The sequence below is a fragment of the Balaenoptera borealis genome (genome assembly GCF_965194805.1).
Source record: "Balaenoptera borealis genome assembly, chromosome: 5".
NCBI classification, from domain to species: domain Eukaryota; kingdom Metazoa; phylum Chordata; class Mammalia; order Artiodactyla; family Balaenopteridae; genus Balaenoptera; species Balaenoptera borealis.
In genome coordinates, this window is record NC_138862.1 from 56224166 (window position 1) to 56246387 (window position 22222).

The 22222-nt window shown below is 38.9% G+C and overlaps 1 protein-coding gene across 1 annotated transcript in view; it reads right to left on the minus strand.

Annotated features, from left to right (window-relative positions):
* MORC1 (MORC family CW-type zinc finger 1) overlaps positions 1 to 22222 on the minus strand; it is a 199623-nt gene that overhangs the window by 39258 nt on the left and 138143 nt on the right. Inside the window, 3 exon segments of the mRNA XM_082394691.1 lie at positions 2531 to 2597; positions 4720 to 4789; positions 20415 to 20519. Coding sequence (XP_082250817.1) covers positions 2531 to 2597; positions 4720 to 4789; positions 20415 to 20519 — 242 coding nt within the window.

Consider the following 22222-nt stretch of genomic DNA (forward strand, 5'->3'; position numbering starts at 1 on the left):
AGTAGTGTGTAGTGTGTTAATGAGCCCCAAGGCTTTCAGTACCGGGGGAACAAAAAAGCTCAAGAGGGCTGGGGGACACGCGATACGGGAGGCAAAGCTGGGTAGGCAGGTAGGGGCCAGATCACGTGGGGTCTTATTTGTCAAGTGAAAAGGAGATTTTAGTAATCCCTTCATGCTAACGTCCATGAATTAAGACCGCAGCTCTAGAGAGTTTCCTATGTTTACAATGTATGGACCTTTTTAAAAAAATTGGATAATAGTTTATATCAAATGGAACATGCTTCTACCGTCAACAGTTCTTTGTCAGTAATTATACTGCCTAACTTCAGCTGATACTTTATATAAGATTAAGAACATTATAACTAATGCTTAATTGTCTGTTAAAGAACACTCACACAATGTCTGGAGCCTATTAATTACAACCTCCTTTATGCTGAAATTTTATTAAAGAAGTCCTTAAAGTTTTAAATTTTTTTTTACCATTTTTGGGATGCTGGAAATTCATGCTGGGGTGGGAGGTGGAGGGTAAAATGCACTAGACCAGAGCACAGAGATTCCTCCCTGAACCTTTGTTTCTTCTTCTGCCAAATAATAATAGTGCCTGCCTCATAGAGCTCTGCTGAGGATTACATAATACATACACAGAATTTAGCTCAATGCCGACTGATAGTAAGTGCTCAGCAGACAGTACCTAGTTATCAATGTTATTATAATCATCTTTATTATTACTACCACTACTAATGAATTTGGTAAGATTCTCCCATTAAGATTGTTTTAATTGGATAATAGTTCTAACATTCATATTGTAGTTATGACTCAAAGATTATTTTTAAAAAACACAAGTTCATAAAAGCCTAAAAGTAATATATGAAATAATACACACACATACAAAAAAAAACATGTTTTAGTTTTTGGATGGATTTTAAATTTCAACTCAGATTTTAATAAATAACTCTAGGTTAAAGCATCATCCATAAAATGACCTAACAACAGCACTGCGCGAAAAATTACATCATTTATTCAATCAACGAATATTATAGAATGCCAACTCTGAGGCAGGTGCTATTCTGGACACTAAGGACACAGCAGTGAGTAAGACAGCCCCTGCTCTCATGGAGTGAGTTAGTTTCAAGTGAAAATACAGAAAATAAGAAAGCTAGAATGTAAAGTGTTAAAAGAAATAGATAATTGAATAAGATACTTTAAAATAGTAATAAAGGCTCTGAAGGAAATACAGTGGGATGATACAATTTGATGGCGTGCCTTATCAGAAGCGGGGTGGGCTATTTTAGATGGAGCGTTCGGGAAAGACCTGTCAGAGGCCAGAGTTACAAAGAAGAAAAGATACGAGCCCTGTCCTTCATGAAGCTCACGTGCAGAGGGAAGACGGATACTCAGACGACAATTCCACCTGACGTGAGGAGTTGCTCACACTGTGTGCCGGAACGTGGTTGGTATTTAACAAATAATTACTGCAGTTGAATGAACTATGATGCAATCTGATCCCCGCAGTGGTGGCTCTGTGAACACCTGAGTCTGCCCAGGAGAATCGGGGCCCCCAAAGGAGAGAACACTTGAACTGGGATGTGAATGAAAGGGTAACAGACCAGTACACAAGAGGGCATTCAAACCCAGGAAGTGGTGTGGACAAAGAGGTGGAATTTTGTGATAAAACAGAACGGGAAGCAATTTCGAAAGTCTGGGAAGCAAAATGGGAGCTAACCTGGGAGTCATGAGCTCAGGGGGCTTGTGCCACGCTCAGGAGTTTCTGCCTTGTCTTAAAAGTGGTGGGGCTATGAAAGGTTTCTGAGTGGAAGAGTGGAGGGATGGGATTTGAGGGTAAGAGTGACTACTCAGTGAGCAAGTGCAGGAAAATAATAGCTCCTCTCCGGTTTTGTTTTGTTTTGTTTTTCTTGTACTTAACTCAGTGTGCCCCTCTGCAAAAAGAACACAGGATTTGGATTCAGCAACACTGGGTCTGAATGCTTGGAAAGCAGCTTAGACAGATTTGGAGCAGCATGAGGATAAGAATCTGCTTCCTTGAAAACATTTTTTTTTTTCATTCTATTGGATAACCAAAATATTCAGCTTCTATTTAAAAGTGACAAGAGTCTCATGTCAAGAAAATTCTAGCATACGATGATTATTGCACATATGTATGGCAATAAGATAACAAGCCACACCAAAAAAACCAGCTCATGATTTCATAGTCATACATATATGTGACATTTTTAGTTCTTTGACTATATTACAATAATATGAATTAGTTGCTTTCTGTGAGCAGGAAGTTAAGCCTGTTCCATTTCATTATTCCCAAATCCTCACGAAAGAAAATGAAAAAGTCTGGGAAAAGGGTAAGAAATCTAGTGTATTCTATTCTTTCCTGTCTCATTTGTAAAATTTGGTTCCACTCTTAATTGCCTTTGCTTGTTGCTATTATTTTCTTTCTTCTTGTATTTAAACATTGATAATTAATTTTCAACAGTATAATTGTACTCCCTTGGAATTTGTATAATTGCAGTACACTCACCTTTCGCAGTTAGGTGATGAAGGGTTTCTCTTTACTTCTGGAGTATCACTGCACAGCTCCTGGTTTTCTTCAAAAGAACATAGACAAAATGAAGAAAATCAATCACATTTTGGCGATTACACAATAAAGTGAACCGAAAGAAGTGTTAGCAGTTCATTAACAACTTGTATATAATTTCGCTTTGTATTCAAACACTCTTTTGTAAAACTGCACCAATATGTTCTTAAGGCAATTTATAATAACCTCTTAATAAAGAATCCAAGAGCCTCTGTAGCTTGTTTTTTGTAATTTCTTTTTAATGATGCTTATTTTCTGCTACTGCTGTGCACGGGATGACTAATGGGAACTGTTCAGTGTCCCTTCTCTCAGCAGCCTCTGCCCAGACAACCACTTGTCTTCCCCCAGTATCTTACTCTTTTCCATTTTGGGTTCAGGTTCAAAGACATCCTGACAGATCCCAGTCAGAAATGTGCCTCTAGGAGAGAGTAGAACTTTAAAGCAGAAAGAGACCTACAGTCATCGAGTTAATCTTCTCACTCAGGGACCTTCAGAGTCCGAGGTTCAGAGAGGTTAGTGATTTGTTTACAGTCCACAGAAAAGCAGAAATGCTTTGATCCCCTCGGATTGGTTTCAAGAGTGTCTTGGGGAGATTCTAAGGAGTAAGTCCATGTGTTCTTCTTCCAGCTATCTCTAGAATTTTTTGTGATAACTGTGATCTTGTTCCACCAAGTAAACCCTTGCCAATAAGTTTAGGGCCACTGAAGGCCAAGCGGAACAGGACAGCAACAAGGAAAGTTCTGGATGGTGAATAAATAGCTGAGGACCTGCCTGACTCCTCTAAGGAAACATAAAAGAGAATAAACAGAGAGGTTTTCCAAGCACACTGCAGGCACAGTTGGTTTTGCTCATGATCTGCATGCAAAGTAAAATTTCTTAACCCATTAGCCAACTAATTCATAATTACAGTCATTTGAAAATATTTCATAATTCGTTCCTTCCAAATCCAGGATGAGTATTTGAAATTAAATATTAATTTTAGGATCAAAATTGTATTAACAATTTTTTCATTACAATTTGGAAATCCAACAGGCACATACTTGAAGGCATGTTAATAGTTTGAAACTTCTATAAAAGACTGGCTTTAAAATCAAGAGACCCTTACAAAAGAAATCTTGATTGTGGAATAGCTAATTATCCTAGTTATGATGAAAAAGAAAAAGTGTGATTTCTTATGGACCTCACTAATGGGTTCAAATATAAAGATGTGAATGAATGACTGATTAGGTTACCTAAGCAACGAAGTATAAAAGAAGGGACAGCTTACAACCAAGAGTGAACACGAAATGATGGCATGGATCAACACAAAAACAACTGGAAATTATGGAGTCAAAATGAACTGAGACCTGTTTAGGAGACTAAGAAAGGCTTTAAAACTTATTTCAGAATAAGAAGATGACAATGAAAATAATGGTCCTGCTGCTTAGGCCCAATGTTATAATTTTACAATAAAGGAGACAATGGTATAATAATAATACAACACATAATAAAAGAATTCTACTAATAATAATGAATGGACACTAAGAAAATAAAATTTTCTGAGTCTAGCTTGTTTCCAGCTTCTCTATGCAGGGAAATTGTCTTTAGATTGAATATTATCAGATGGCAACTTTATGCTTAGAAGAAGCAAGTCTCTCACCTGAGATAAATTACATCCCATGGACATGAAGGAACTAATAAATGTGTTTGTTGAACTATTCTTAGTGATCTCAGAGGAATCATGCAAAATCGGGAAAGAACTAAAATGACTGAAAACAGAGGAATGTCATCGTAATTTTCAAAAATAGTTTCTGAAAATTATAGACCTGATATCAATCCTCAGCAAATTTCTAAGTAGAATTCAATGAGGGGGTGACATACGTCCACTGTTGGGAATTTCAGGCAGTGAGGTAGTGCTGGGGGAAGTGTGCTCAGGCAGGAAGTGTCCCACTGCCCCTCCAAAATGTGTGAGGTTGGCAGCTCACTCTCTACCCACCTCTCCTCCCACTATTGGAACAACAGATTTAATTTTTTTAAATCCGAACTGCTACCAAACTTCCGATCTATATCCTACATAAGATATGTCGCATAAGTCATACTGAAAAAGACTCAAGACATTACAGCTAATATATGTAAACTGAATTCTTTTTTACCTTTTTTCATACGAGAAACCTCCTTTTCTTCTTGCTTCAGTGAAACATCAGTGTCACTTTCATCTAAAACCTGAAAAACAAGCTCTGTATTTAAAGCTGTACAAAAACAAAGGACATATAGTAAGGTGCAAAAATGACCTTCAACATCAATGCCCATATCAGAGAGAGACCATAAAGTTGCCAGAAGGACAGTTTAGGGACATGTTATGAAGGGAGACAATCATACGTGTTGTCAAAAATTATACTGGCATGCAGCTCAAGGATGGTTGCATTATAACTGTCATGTTTATGTCTATCATTTCTTTAATGGGATTTTTACATTTCTATCGATATTTGTATAGATATTTTTTAAAAATCCATATCTTATATGGATGTAACAATGACTCTGACACATGGGTCAAGTGTTTGATCACCAGGAGCAACCATGGAGCGTCTGCTGCTTTGAGAAGGACGATCACACCCCTAGCTGCTACAGAGCAGACACAGAGAATGAGCTCAACATCAGCCCAATGAGAACTTTGAGGAGGTCGGGGCCTGATGAGGAAGAACATGGGGATGGGGCTGGGGAGCGCACCTGGGAAGCTGAGGGAAGGGACACATTGTCTTTTGACAGAATCTCAGGAAATCTGCTTAAAAGGACTTGCAGAGCCTTAATGTGTTGAATGCAGGAGCCAGGAGGGTTGGGGGCACCTACAGTGAGGGGATGTGTGTGTGTGTGTGTGTGCGTGTGGTGTTCGGGATAAGGCCCAAGGGGTTTCGGAGAGGTTGTGGGGTGGAATATGGCAATCAGAAGCCAGGTCTCCCATCGCCTTGGGAACCCTGTTAGCCTATTTTACAAGGCTCACGCAAAAGAAACTTATATTTTGGGAATGCACTTCTTTAGATCAGAGAGACGGAGAAACAGAGAGAGAGAGAGATGGAGTTTGTTTATGCCATCCAGGAAAACAGATCCAGAAGCTCCTTTCACGTATTTTTACGTGTCTGAGAATGTGGGGCAAAGGCAGTAAAAAAGGAATCTGAAGAAGACAGGGGTAAAGCAAAAGCTCTGTCTGCTCCTTGATCTGAAGACCCCTGAACACGTGCTGAGACACACTGGGCTCCTGACTCCATCACCTGGAGTGAGGTGTAGGGCTGTCAGTTTTCTAGAGCTTACCCATTGTCTGTGTATACTTCACCTTTCATGCCCCCTCTAAACTGCTAAACAAATGTGGGATGGGGAGGCTATCGAACCACCTTTTCTCTCCTCCCAGGAAACAAAGGCATATATTTTACATGGCATTCTGGAAACTGTGCTCTGTCAGGAAGCAGGTTAAATGGACACACATGTAACCTAGCAACGAAAGAACTGTGAGGCCGTCCATCACCGTCATTGTCTATTTTACCCAAATTAAGAGAAAGGAAGCCTTGTAGGTAAGGGGAAATAAATGAAACTGATTCTAAGCTACTTTGGTCCATTTCAAAATATTTTTATTCTTATACTGTAAATAAATTAATGCCCCAGGAAGTAAATAAAATGCATATATATATATATATATATATATATATATATTTTAACATCTTTATTGGAGTATAATTGCTTTACAATGTTGTGTTAGTTTCTGCTGTATAACAAAGTGAATCCGCTATATGTGTACTTATATCCACATATCTCCTCCCTCTTGTGTCTCCCTCCCACCCTCCCTATCCCACCCCTCTAGGTGGCCACAAAGCACCGACCTGATCTCCCTGTGCTATGCGGCTGCTTCCCACTAGCTATCCATCTTACATTTGGTAGTGTATACATGTCAATGCTACTCTCTCGCTTCATCCCAGCTTACCCTTCCCCCTCCCTGTGTCCTCAAGTCGCAGGACAGAAATACATATATTTTTAAAGTTCATTTTGCAAAATGACTTTAAAATGGTATCTTATTTATTTCTGATGTAACATAAAATCTAAAGTTTTCTCCTGATGTGTTGATATGTAAGGAAAAGCTCCATATTTTGTGTCTCTCCTTTGAAATGAATATTTTTTGACCAGTTTATAAGCAGCATGGACTATTTCCTACCACAGTTAATAGCAACCACAAGATAAGCTCATGAGAAGAACTACTTAACGCCTTTAGTAATAACCACTTTGTAATAATCTATGATGATCCTGCTCAGGATGTGTTCATTTTCTTTGGAAACTTCTCCTTATGATGGAAATCAGACAAGATAAAAGTATCCAAGCTTAACAAAAATGACAGCACTCCCAGCAGGGAACTCCTGGTGGCGGTGTTATTAACACAGCCTCTTGAAATTATTTTTGCATTTTATTGTTTGGTTCTCTGCTTTGAGCTCTGCCGTGTGAGGGCTGTTTCCTTGAGGGTCAGATATGTTCCCCTCACCCCAAAAGTGTTACTTACACGAAGCTTTACCGTCTCTATTGCAGGAGAGATTTCCTTCTTTTCTTTTCCTTTCTTATATTTCCTTTATTCTTTGGCATAGTAATGTTTAAAATATTTTGGATAAACAATTCACAGCCTATAGTATTTCCTTTTAAATGACACTGTGTAAATATCTGAGTTCATAGGATGCCGCCTTTTTTTTTACAATGTACTTGCAGCTTTGAAGGTCTGGATTTTTTCAAGCTGAGACAAGAAAACATGCAGTTGTCTTTTCAATGACACTATTTGTGTATTTTGATACTTGTGAAGCTCTTTCACATATATTACTTCATTTCATTATAGAAACGCTCTCCAGCCACTTAGGCTTAACTGTGTCTCATAGTCTGCAGTTTGAGGATATCGCTTTCCTAAGATTTTACTTCGGTCATGAAATAGATAATACTTCCCACACAGTAAATGAGATTACAGTTAAGTCTTAACAAGGGGTTTTAGATACCTTAATTAAAATTATGTTAACAATGAGTAGAGTGGGATTTGTCAACTCTCCAAGGCATGCAAAGGATCAGCACAATACCACATGCTCAATTTTGTGAAGTATCTATTTAAGAAGATAAATAAATCATAAATAAGTTAGAGAGAGGAAGAAGAGCATACCATAGTCAACTGTGTAACACTTTTCTCATTCAACCGTCATTAAGGAAGCTTAAGACCTGGTTGATATCACTTTGTCTGGTTTCTTTCCTTCTGCTTCTTTGCCCCTCCACACCGACCCCAAACATTTTATCAAGGACCCATAAAGGCTACCAGTTCTTGCCCTCCTGCCAAGTTCAAAGGCCCTTCCTCTTTTCACTCTTCCATGGTTAACATTATGTTCTAGGCGCCTCCCTTTTGTTCATTAATTTATTCAGTAAAATTGAGTTCCCAGTTTGAGTCAGACACTGTTATGATGAAGACTATGGAGCTTATTTTCTAGTGAGGGAGAAAGATATTAAATAAATAAAAAGATGGATATATAATAATGTAAGTTCTTTGAAGAAAAATATCACAGGTAAGAGAAGGAGAATGACCTGGGTTACCCAACTGCCTCTCTGGGGTCACTGTAATCTTCCACACCCTCCTTTCTCCAGGTCTTTGAGTTGCTGTTGATTTGTTTACTCCCCTCAACTTTCTTCTAGTCTTTCCTCAAGCATCTCCCCTCAGTTGGGCCTTGCTCGTCCCCTCTATATAAAATTGCTCTCACTCTCACCACACCCACAATGACACTTCCGGTCCCCTTCCTCTGCTCTATTTCTCTCCTTAGCACTTACGATTGTCTACCATGCAACATATTTTCCTTATTTATCTTGTCTATTGTCTGATTTCCCCACTAGAATGGAAGCACCATGAAGACAGGGAGTAGTGCCTAATTTTTTCCTGCTGTATCCCCAATGTCTAGGAAAGTAACTGATACTCCATATACTCACAGAATAAAAGAAAGTTGAAACGCAAGTCAAGAAAATCCACGTGTGTTGCTGGGGGTAGGGAGTAGTGGAGTCCAGGCATTATGAACAACAAAGGAAGGGGCTGTGAAGGAAAAATAAGCTTAGGGTGTTGGAGGCCAAGGAAGGTGAGGGTGACTAGAGCAGAGTGAGAGAAGGAATGAATTATAGGCAGTGAGGACAGCAAGGAAGTCAGGCCAGGTCATGTAGGGCCTTGGAGGGCACTATATTTCGTTCCAAGTGTGAGCAGAAGCCATTGGAGGGTTCACCTCTTACACTGTTGGTGGGAATGTAAATTGTCACAGCCACTATGGAGAACAGTATGGAGGTTCCTCAAAACACTAAAAATAGAGTTGCCATATGCTCCATGAATCCCACTCCTGGGCATATATCCAGACGAAACTATTATTCGAAAAGATACATGCATCCCTATGTTCATAGCAGCACTATTCACAACAGCCAAGACATGGAAACAACCTAAATGTCCATCCACAGAGGAATGGATGAAGAAGATGTGGTACATATATACAATGGAATATTACTCAGCCATCAAAAAGAATAAAATAATGCCATTTGCAGCAACATGGATGGACCTAGAGATTATCATACTAAGTGAATTAAGTCAGAAAGAGAAAGACAAATACCATATGATATCACTTATATGTGGAATCTAAAATATGATAAAAACAACATATCCATGAAACAAAAACAGACTAACAGACATACAGAACAGACTTGTGGTTGCCAAGGGGGAGGGGAGGGAAGGAAAGGGAATTTGGGATCAGCAGATGCAAACTAGTATATACAGGATAGATAAACAACAAGATCCTATTGTATAGCACAGGGGACTATATTCAATATCCTGTGACAAACCATAATGGAAAAGAATATGAAAAAGAATATATGGGGGGCTTCCCTGGTGGTGCAGTGGTTAAGAACCTGCCTGTCAATGCAGGGGACACAGGTTTGAGCCCTGGTTCAGGAAGGTCTCACATGCCATGGAGCAACTAAGCCCGTGTGCCACAACTACTGAACCTGCACTCTAGAGCCCGCAAGCCACAACTACTGAAGCCCATGTGCCTAGAGCCCGTGCATCGCAAAAAAGAGTGGCCCCCACTTGCCACAACGAGAGAAAGCCCATGCACAGCAACGAAGACCCAACACAGCTAAAAATAAATAAATAAATTTAAAAACTAAGAATATATGTATATATGTATAACTGAGTCACTTTGCTGTACCAAAGAAATTAATACAACATTGTAACTCAATTATACTTCAATAAAATTTAAAAAAAGAAGCCAGTGGAGGGTTCTAAGTAGGAGAATAGCATAATCTGACTTATATTTTGGATGGGATACTCGGATTTTTAGACTGTGGAGGCCAAAAGAAGCAGTGGAGTCATTTATAGGACTACTGCTATAATCCTGGTGAGAAATGTTAGTGAATTGGCCAGGTGGGTAGCTGTGGAGGGGGTAGAACAGAGTATGTGTTTGAAGGTTGATTCAGCAAGATTGGCTGATGGGTTGAGTGCAGGGTGTGAAAGGAGAGAAATTCAGGTGTTGGCCTGAGCAACTGTGAGTGATGGTATTATTTACTGAGATGGGGAAGCATGAAGAAGTCCCTTGGAATTCTTTCCTCTCTTGATTTTGATAACCTTCTGTGTCCCAACTCTTCCTGGGTAATTATTATTTTTCCCTCAAAGAAAATTTCAGGGGGTTAAATTATCACCCTTATGCAAACAATGGCTTCCCAGCATCATCAACCCTAACTTCTCATCTGTGCCCCAGTTATTTCCAACTGACTTCAGGACACTTACCCTTGAATATCTTGCTGAACTTCAAATCCTCAGTCTCACCTTTGCCCACTTAGATTCCTCTGGTCAAGTCCTCTTTCTATTTATAATAACATGTTCATTCCAGATTGTGCCATCTCAAAACTGCTGTCACTGTTTAGTCTACCATATGCCTTCCCAAGTTGTGCTATTTTCCTTCAAGATGTTTCACTTTTCCTTGTCTTCTTGTACTACAATCTCCAGGCAGCAGCACCCTGCTTGGTTTTTTGGTCTTTAGTTTCTCCTCTTTCCAGTACTGCTTCATTATCACAACATTTTCATAACACAAAGAATTAATTCTTTAGACAAAATCTCCATGATTAAATGTTCCTTCTCAAAACTTGCCTACAGGTCCTGACTACTTTCTCCCTCAAGTACAAACCCTTTTCTGGTATTCAAAACTCTTCTCAATGTGATTCTAAGATACCTAGAAATATTAATAAACATTCTCTATAATAACCAAAAAGTTCTCTTCAGAATTCCCTGTAACCACTAGGTAGACTTCTGCCTCCATACCTTTGCCCACATAGTTCTCTCTACCTGAAATACATTCTTTCCTCCTTTTCTTATGTCTTTCCCACTTTTTAAGACAAGTATAAGTCCTACTCTTTCCAAAATGTCTATTTTATTTACTCTAGCACATACTGATTTCTTCCTTTCTCTGAAAAAGTATTAACAGTGAACTACAAAGAGCTTTAATTATTTTTAATAGCCAAGCCTCATATCTACGGGACCCAGATAAGACTGGGATCCTGTAGCAGCCTTGATTCTTGCCATGACACTTCAAAACAGAATTCAACACTTGGGTCCACCTCCCAAAAAGAAATCCAACTGTACAAAGCATTAATAAATATACAGATTTTACTGAAAATTGTGTTGGGAAATGGAGGAAATAGTTACACAAGGCAAAAATCAGCTTAAAATTACCATGAAGCAGGTCTACTTCGTCAATTGTTAGCCTACTCATCTCTCTCTACAAACCTTCCCCTCCAGACTCCCCGATTCTGCAGCACCAGTATTTTTCTGCTTGTGTGATTACATCCTTTCTCCTTCCTCTCACGCCTTCCCACAAACACAGGGTCACTCTCTAGCTCTACCTTTTCTTCCACAAAGCAATGTCACTCTCTCAATTTTCATTCTTTACTCCCATCTCCTGGCCTACCCAAAGCTGAATTTTCCTTCTTTGGAATTACAAAGGTGTTTTTCAAAAATGTTTTTTCTGGGGACTTCCCTGGCGGGTCCAGTGGTTAAGACTTCACCTTCCAATGCAGGGGGTGTGGGCTCGATCCCTGGTCAGGGACCTAAGATCCCACATGCCTCGTGGCCAAAAAACCAAAACATAAAACAGAAGCAATGTGGTAACAAATTCAATAAAAACTTTAAAAAAATGATCCACATCAAAAAAAATCTTTTAAAAAATGTTTCTTGTAACACAAGGAATTATTTTCATTCTGTCACAAATCATCCCATTAATTCTCATAATAACCTTGAGAGTCGGTAATATTATTATTCCCCTTCTATAGATAAGAAAACAGAAGACCATAAGTTGATACAACTGACATGTGGCATGCAGGTCTGAATGTGAACCTGGGTCAATCTGTCGGAGTTCAGAGCCTGTCTCCTTTCCATAAAATAATGCTAACTCATGGTTTTGTAATATTGTCTTCCAATTTTTCTGCTCCTTTAGGGAAGAGATCATGTATTATTATTATTATTTTTTTGGTGTCCTTCAAAATCTCTAACATAGTGCTGTTCAGTAAACGTGTCTTGAATTGGCTCATGGTTGCTGATAGTTCACACACTGGCACTTGAATATTTAGATTCATTATAAATTGCCCAGGAGATTTTCCTTTAAGTCAGGGGATGTATCACATATTGTCTTTGGGTCTGTAAGTCTGTTGGTGAGTTGATGGATGATGCTATGGAGGGTGAATATAGATAATTCTTCCTCCAAAGCCCTTGGGGCAGCTCTGGTTTATACCTCATAAGGGGGCGGCTCTGTCTGTGAAAGTTCTGATACTGTTAGCAACAATCACAGGACTATACAGGTTCATATAGAGGCAATGGTAACATCATCAACCAGGAAAATTGACTAATAAATGTCTTGCTTTTGAAGTTAAGGCAACTTTAATTATCAGAAATCATGTTATTGCAATATCAATGCAGTTTCCCATTTAAAAAAAATTTCTGTTAGGAGTCAGAAAAATTTGTGTATTTAGGGTGGATGCAGCTGATTTAGGCACTGACTATGCAGGTTATTTGCTTTTCTTCTTTCTTCACCTCTTTTGGGTTACTGAGTCACCTTCTCACTTTCATTGTTATATAGTACTGATGCCAAAACAGGGTACTTACTGTTGTTTTTTGTTTGTCTGTTTGTTTGTTTGGGGGTTTGGGTTTTTTTTTTTTTTTTTTGGCTACCACAGAACATAAACCTAGACATTGGAAACTCATCAGCTCTTCCAGACATTCCTCAGCTTGTGTAACATACCACAGAGGCCCCGTCAACGACCCCAGGGATTCAGAGTGGGTTGATGCCTTTCCTGAGCTAGCATCAGCTTCTTTTGAAAGATGCCCTAAAGAGCTAACCAGATGTAGTTGGTAAAGGATTATTAGCTCATGCCAAAACAGGAAGATGGTTCCATCCATTCATTCCTTTATTCATCAATCTTTCTTCAGCCCCAGAAAGTATCACACTCTGGACTAGATGCTAGAGGTTACACCTTTCAGAGTAAACCCCAGAGACTCCATTGCCAAACTCTTAAAATACATCTGTCAATGGTGATCTGGCCACTGAGTTTTTTAAATGTCTGCAGATTGGGAAAATGAAATGAATCCATCTGCCAGTCTGCTCCTGAGGCCAGGTGCAAGGCAAAAAAGACCTAAATGACCACAGAGGACAAAAGGGCCAAAGCCAGTCCAACCAAAAAGGTAGTATGGTTCCTGGTTATTAAACAGGCAGGTCCAACCTGACTTAAAATAACCACACCCATAGATATTCTTTCACTGTCTTAGCAACTGATATTCAGAGCAGAAACTGAAAGATTATTATAAAATATGGAAAAACAACAAATACTAGCGTAGGAAAAAGGTAAATGTTGCTTCATATGAGAGTCAGAAAATCTGCATAATGTCAACTTGGAGTACATGCTCCACCAAGATGAACAAAAGCATGCCCATGTGTAAGAAAAAGTTAGTACTGTCATCAGTCTGACTTACGTCTCAGAATATTTTTCCTGCTCAATTTCTCTAACTTACTGTTGGCATTGGTAATTTTATTCCCCTGGTGTTCTTGCATTTTGAAGCATTCTTCCAGTTGATCATCTGCTTGCCTGACCATCTGCTGTGGTTTGGCAACCTAATTTTCCCAGTCACCTTTCAGAATAGATCCTCTAGGATGTCTATTCTGTATAGTCACTTCTTACATCTCAACTGGTGACATAACTTGAGACTGTTTACCTCTTTGACAAGATGCTTGGGAATCTAGCCCCATTGCTTCATTTTTATTTTTATTGCTTCTATTAAGCATGGTACAGTGACAGCTGATCAGATTGCATTACTCTGAGGGGCACTGGGGTCCTACGGAGCTCATATGTCAAATTTTTGCCTGGAGTAAAGTTGAAGTGCCAATTTATCACATAGCAGTGCACAAGGAGTTTTTAATTGAACTTAGACAAACCCTTAATTACAACAGTACCACAGGGCATTGCTCCAGTAAAGCAGAGCTGTAGCAAGCTTCACTCAGATGTTGATTCCCCTGACATCTGTAAGGGGTGCAGAAAAGAATTTCTACTTCCTCCCCATCTGGGGTTAACTGGGACATACTTGAACTTTACACATGGGTTTGTAAATGCTTGAGACAGAAACAGTTCAGAACATCCAGTATTCATTAAAAGAGAGGGCAGGGCATGTGTTTTGAGATGGAAGATGGGAAATAATAGGATTTTCTGGAGGGCAAGGGTCAGGAGACACCAGCTCATGGGAGGGGTTGGTGGTACGGTTATGACCACAGCCATATTACTAGACTCATAATCTTGGGCAAGGAGAAGACTCTCCTTTCCAGGAATCATCCCTGAGATGATGATCCTGATGATTCCTATGTGATTCTAGGTTGACTGGAAAGAAAAGAGTCAGATATTGAGCACAAAAGAACATTACTGTGTAGGTCAGATTTGGGGTGGATAAGGTCAGAAATGGGCTAACAGGAAGTTAGCTTAATCTGGGCAAGGAGTGGATGATGGCTTGATTTTTTTTAAAACGAGTTCAAGACTCTTGGCTGGAGAATGCCCATCTATGAAATTTTGGAAACCTGTCTAAGCCAAAATACTCAAATCCTTACCCCTGAGAAAAGTGTATTTGTGCACTCCAACCCACCTGTGTGCAGCGGGCTGAATTGATGTGGGGATCAGCCCATGACGATGGGCAATAAAGGGAGAAGTCATAATGAGGAGTGGTTAAGAAAGTGGGAGCTGAGGTGGAACAGCTAGGGTTTAAGGTGACCAGTTCCTGACTGTGATCCTGAGCGAGTTTATTTTCTTCCTCTGTAAAATGGGGATGAAAAGAGAATGTACCCCTCAGGTTATTAAAAGGATTAGATGAGATGATACATGTGAAGCATAGCAGCTGAATTTCATCACAGCCACATTGAAAAAGGAAAGGCTAACTCCACTAAAACACACATGCACGCACACACAGAGTAGAATTTCAGAAAAATACAATTTTGCAGGAGCTGAGATGATAAATCGGGATCACACGAGTTGCCCTGAAATGGGGGACGGAATGCTAGCCGTGCTAACAAGATTGTGTAAAATAATGAAAGAAGTTTGCTGCAGTGCAGACTGATGGCTCCACACATAATGGCTCCAAAGGTCCAATCAAGCAGCTATCTAGGGCATTCTGAAGAGGATTAAGAGGTCCTTAAAAAAAAAACCTCCTCATTATTTTCATGACAGTTTTCTAATCTCTAAAAAAATGTCTGGAGTTTTAACTGAATCCCAGTTGGAAACTGCCACAGCCACAAACGACACATGCAAGCAAGCTTTTACCAAGAGCACTCTCATTGCATGGACTTTGAAAATGAATGGCCCACCCTGGCTGAAAGGCCAGGCACAAATTAATATCAAAAAGGAAAAAATGCCACAGAAGTGACACCCACAAACTATGTGATCAGAAGCAACTGGAGATGAAGAAAACGAAATCCAACACCACATGAAGGATTAGGGAGCATGTGAAATGTGATACGCATAAGATGCAAACATTAAAAATGACTCTAAAATAAGGATTATCCCACTGAGAAAGAAGAAAACAAAAGAATATGTTGTTGTTGTTTTTTAAATAGCCTCCAGAGATGGTAGGTCTTGGAGAAAAAGGAATATTAAAAAGCATTCAATCAAGGTTTAAGGAGAGATATACTACGTTCTTGGATAGGAAGAATGAACATTGTGAAAATGACTATACTACCCAAAGCAATCTACAGAAACAATGCAATCCCTATCAAACTATCAATGGCATTCTTCACAGAACTAGAACAAAAAATTTCACAATTTTTATGGAGATACAAAAGACCCTGAATAGCCAAAGCAATCTTGAGAAAGAAAAATGGAGCAGGAGGAATCAGGCTCCCGGACTTCAGACTATACTACAAAGCTACAGTAATCAAGACAGTAAGGTACTGGCACAAAAACAGAAATACAGATGAATGGAACAGGATAGAAAGCCCAGAGATAAACCCACGCACATATGGTCACCTTATCTTTGATAAAGGAGGCAAGAATATACAATGGAGAAAAGACAGCCTCTTCAATAAGTGGTGCTGGGAAAACTGTACAGCTACATGTAAAAGAATGAAATTAGAACACTCCCTAACACCATACACAAAAATAAACTTAAAATGGATTAAAGACCTAAATGTAAGGCCAGACACTATAAAACTCTTAGAGGAAAACATAGGCAGAACACTCTATGACATACATCACAGCAAGATCCTTTTTTACCCACCTCCTAGAGAAATGGAAATAAAAACAAAAATAAACAAATGGGACCTAATGAAACTTAAAAGCTTTTGCACAGCAAAGGAAACCATAAACAAGATGAAAAGACAACCCTCAGAATGGGAGAAAATATTTGCAAATGAAGCAACTGACAAAGGATTAATCTCCAAAATTTACAAGCAGGTCATGCAGCTCAATATCAAAAAAACAAACAACTCAATCCAAAAATGGTCAGAAGACCTAAATAGACATTTCTCCAAAGAAGATATACAGATTGCCAACAAACACATGAAAGGATGCTCAACATCACTAATCATTAGAGATATGCAAATCAAAACTACAATAAGGTATCACCTCACACCAGTCAGAATAGCCATCATCAAAAAATCTACAAACAGTAAATGCTGGATAGGGTGTGGAGAAAAGGGAACCCTCTTGCACTGTTGGCGGGAATGTAAATCGATACAGCCACTACGGAGAACAGTATGGAGGTTCCTTAAAAAACTAAAAATAGAACTACCATATGACCCAGCAATCCCACTACTGGGCATATACCCTGAGAAAACCATAATTCAAAAAGACACATGTACCCCAATGTTCATTGCAGCACTATTTACAATAGCCAGGACATGGAAGCAACCTAAGTGTCCATCGCCAGATGAATGGATAAAGAAGATGTGGCACATATATACAATGGAATATTACTCAGCCATAACAAGAAATGAAATTGAGTTATTTGTAGTTACTGAGTTATTTGTAGTATTTTTCAAATGTAAAATAGAAAGCTAGTGGGAAGCAGCCGCATAGCACAGGGAGATCAGCTTGGTGTTTTGTGACCACCTAGAGGGGTGGGATAGGGAGGGTGAGAGGGAGACGCAAGAGGGAGGAGATATGGGGATATAAGTATACATATAGCTGATTCACTTTGTTATACAGCAGAAACTAACACACCATTGTAAAGCAATTATACTCCACTAAAGATGTTAAAAAAATAAAAATAAAGTAAAACCCTAACTGATTTTCGAAGAGAAGCCCAATTAGAATAAAAATTCAATTTTATTACTGTAATAAAATCTGACAACCCCCCCAAAAAAAAGGAATAAGGGGAGTAGGAGGAGGAAGAAGTTAGGAAAACAGATCAAACTGTTATAACCCTGAGCCACAGCAGATGAGGTGATCTTGGAGATTATATGACAATATAGCTGAAATAATCAGCAGTGGTCAGATTCAATATAAATCTGAAAAGTAATCAATACTCTTATCATTTCACTTGAAATTGCACAACTGTTGGTACAAGAGCCAGAGTGACATGTGCCTGAAACTTGGAAGAGAGGGAAATGAAATGCCCTAATATGAAAAAAAATCCTTTCCAAAGGCAGACTGACAGACATTAACAATACACAAAAGAAAGAACGTGCTGACCGGAATAGAGATGTTCTCCATATAATGTGAAAAAACACACTCAGAAGAGCACAGGGAGAAACAGGATGAGGGTGCTGGGCCAGGGCCCTTTTAATGTTACAGCTGCAACTGGTAACATCAACCCTGTCATCCCATGTGGGGAGGTGGACACAGCGGGCTGTCTTAGCTGGAAGCCCTTTAAATATTCAGGCACATAGCTCACCAGCACCATCAGACTGTAACTGGCCAACCCATGCAGACTGGTATAAAGGGAAAGAATACACGACGAAAGTCAGAATGTATCTTCCAAGTGGACTGAGGCTGGATTTATCTTTTAAATGACTAAACTGCCGTTATGATGTAATACAACAGTCTCGGGAGTTTGGATAATGTGAAGTCATTCCTGTGAGATGGACTTTCATTGTGGAGCTGAACATATATTTTGGAACCTATTACATCTGAAAATAAGATCCCGGGCTGTAGTAAATTCACCAAAATAATAAAAACCACCTAATTGCAGCAGGTGGTGGGTAGCCAATTACTCTTCCTTAAGTGATAACCTCTTGCAGCCCTGCATACCCTCCTTCTTTAAACTTGACAGGTGCAGGGTCAGAATTAAAGCACATGCACACACACATACACAACACAAGCACCACAGTTAGACGATAACTGGGGAGGAACCCAGGGGTTAAGAACAATCTTTTGTTATTTTCTGAGTTTAAGAAGTCCAGGCAGACAAGCATTCAGAAGCAATTATTTCCTACTTGAACTGCTGCAACCGTAGCCAAACAGAAAAATTAATGGGCATTACTGGATAATGTACAGTATTTATCCAAATTAATTAGATACCATGAATTTGAAAACAGACCTCCTGTCAGGATCACAGAACACAAATAAATCACACCACACACATTCACACAAGTAACGTAAGAACTTGAGAAATATTACATAAAAAGACAGCAACAATTTTAATATAAATGTCATACCTTATTTGTGAAAAAGCACTTGCTAAAAGCTGCATGCAAAGCTTAGGGAGGTGACAAAGCAATAGCTACATGAAAAACACACAAAGACTTTGAAGGTGCTGCAAAGCAGGTCATGACTAGTAATATTCACAGGTACAGTTATATCACATTTGGCTTCCAAGAGGTAAAGAGGTTGAGTTATTGACAACACCAGTTGTAGTCTTCTTTTCTGGCCTCTGATTAAATTTTGACCTTTTGAAAACATGTTGATGCTCACTTTCTTCACATCCTGGATTTAACTGTCAATAAATTCTCATTCACAAATCACTCCTAGAGCTTTTCAACAACCCTTCAGATACCTTCTTAAAACAATTATAATGATGGATGAAATGATATGATGGTTGGGAGTAATGAGGGTGGCAAGGGAGGGGGAGGATACAATGAAACAAGACCAGCCATGAGTTGATAATTGTTGGAGCTGGGAAATGGGCACATTTGGGTTGACTGTGCTATGTCTGAAATGTTCCATAATGAAAACTTTTAAAAATGAAACCTCCATGATTGTTATCTCATGTACCTTGTGACAATATTGTTTTGCTGAAGAGCACATAAATTAGGCTAAAGTCAGAAGACATTATGCTTCCTCATTGGCTCATTTATAATTGAAACTTAATCCACAATCCTAAATAGCATTTTGAGGTAATTTACCTAGACATGTATAATGACGTAGGCCTTTTTCTAAATACTCTCACTTATATTATTACGTCAGAAAATAACAACCATCGTGGCAACTATAGTTATTCTTATTTCAATTGAAGTTTAGTTATAAGCTTCTTGGCAATTGAGGTATAAAGAGAAATACAGTGAGTAATAAAATTCATATTCCGATAAAGGAAAATATGAAATTGATTTTTTCCTGATATTAAATTTAAACATTCAAATGAACCTTTTTATTATAACACAAAGGGCTCTCTATAACACAATGGACAGTGTCTTTAACATGGCTTCACAGATGAAGTGTTCCTCATATTCCTTGAGTCGATTCTTTCTGTACGCTAAGGGCTTTTACACTCGGTTCAGTGAGAGAAGGCAACTCTGCTGGGGTCTAGGGTACGGTAGTCCAGATATGTAGGTCTTTGAAATTGACTACCAAGTTAGAATCAGGGATATACAATCCACAGAAGTAAATGGAAAGTATGTCCATATTTCTTGGAAAGACTTCTCTTAGCAAGACTTATGGCAGTGGCCTAATTTAAGTCAGATTAGAATTACACTTTCTGGTGAGAATCCACACTGTGAATTACAGAAAGGTTCAGATGCTTTGGATTTGGGCATGCAGGTTTTGAGATGAACTTCCAGTTTTATATATATACACACACATATACATTAACATAATATTAAAGCTTTCTCGCCCTGATAACTAAAATGAAAAGCATTATGGACTAGTGGTCAGGAGGTATAAGTCCCAGTTGTATTTTTACTAGTTTCTGTAGCTTTGGGCAAGCAACAAACTTTCTGAGTCTTGTTTCTTCACCTAAAAACTAGGTTATTCAATTAAACGTTTCCGTTACTTGAGGCACTAATGTGAAATGTTTCTTGGATTCCTCTCATCTTTATGGATGTGAATAAATTTCAAGGTGTCATTTAGTCAGTAAAGTTTATCTCACCTGGATTATATCCAAATTGCTGTTGCTGGTTTCAACTTCAGTCAGAGCCTTACATTCCTGCACAGGGTTTTGTCTCTGTTTCCTCTTCATTTCCCAGGAAGAGGCCTATAGCAAGGTATTAACAAAACACATACAAGGATTAGTAGCAATCAATGGTACACATTAAACCACCTTCGCTCTTTCCTTCTTCAGCCTCTAGTAACTGCTGACTTCTGTAGGATAAACAGAGGAAACTCATTTTCTGATCTTTGCCTTCAAGAAGTATGACTTAGATATGCACATGTGAAGGCTAAATAATAGAAAACAACAACAGTATAATATTATAATGCAAGTATGAAATGTGTGGTGTAGATTATGGTGCTCAACGGTGAATCAAAGGGCTTGTAGTATTTTGCAAAGAATCTGCATGAATTACTGTCTATATACTGAATATATAATGTCTCATATGGATATATACATTGTTCTTAAAATTTATGTAGATGTCGCTGGGGGAAATAAGATTTATATTCATTTCAAAATATTTATGATGGTTTTCTTTTATTATTTTTTTAAATAAATTTATTTATTTTATTTATTTATTTTTGACCGCGTTGGGTCTTCGTTGCTGTGCGCAGGCTTTCTCTAGTTGCGGTGAGCAGGGGCTACTCTTCATTGCAGTGTGTGGGCTTCTCATTGCAGTGGCTTCTCTTGTTGCAGAGCACAGGCTCTAGGCACATGGGCTTCAGTAGTTGTGGCACACAGGCTCAGTAGTTGTGGCACACAGGCTCAGTAGTTGTGGCTCACAGGCTCTAGAGCTCAGGCTCATTAGTTGTGCGCTTGGGCTTCGTTGCTCCACGGCATGTGGGATCTTCCTGGACCAGGGCTTGAACCCGTGTCCCCTGCATTGGCAGGCAGATTCTTAACAACTGTGCCACCAGGGAAGTCCCTATTATATTGTGCTTAATAAGTAGATACTGAATATGCCTAGTATCATGTGAGATGTCTCCAGTCATTTAAAAAAAATTTTTTTGACAGTTTCAACGTACATTTTATAAAATATCGGCTATATTCCCAGTATTGTACAATATATCCTTGTAGCTTATTTTTATACATAGTGGTTTGTACCTCTTAATTCCCTACACCTATATTGCCCCCCTTTCCCTTTCCCCACTGATAACCACTAGCTTGTTCTCTATATCTGTGAGTCTGCTTCTTTTTTGTTATATTCACTAGTTTGTTGTATTGTTTGATTCCACATATAAATGATATCATACAGTATTTGTCTTTCTCTGTCTGCCTTATTTCACTTAGCATAATGCCCTCAAAGTCCATCCATGTTGCTGCAAATGGCAAAATTTCGTTCTTTTTTATGGCGGAGTAGCATTCCATTGTATATATATGAACCACCTCCTCTTTAGCCATTCATCTGTTGATGGACACTTAGGTTGCTTCCATATCTTGGCAATTGTAAATAACGCTGCTATGAACATTGGAGTGCGTGTATCTTTTCAAACTAGTGTTTTTGTTTTTTTCAAATATATATCCAGGAGTAGAACTGCTGGGTCATGGGGTAGTTCTATTTTTAGTTTTTTGAGAAACCTCCATACTGTTTTCCACAGTGAATGCACCAATTTACATTCCCACCAACAGTGTACAAGCGTTCCCTTTTCTCACCAACATTTGTTATTTGTGGTTTTTTTGATGACAGCCATTCTGACAGGTGTAAGGTGATATCTCATTATGGTTTTGATTTGCATTTCCCTAATGATTAGTGATATTGAGCATCTTTTCATGTACCTGTTGGCTTTCTGTATGTCTACTGTGGAGAA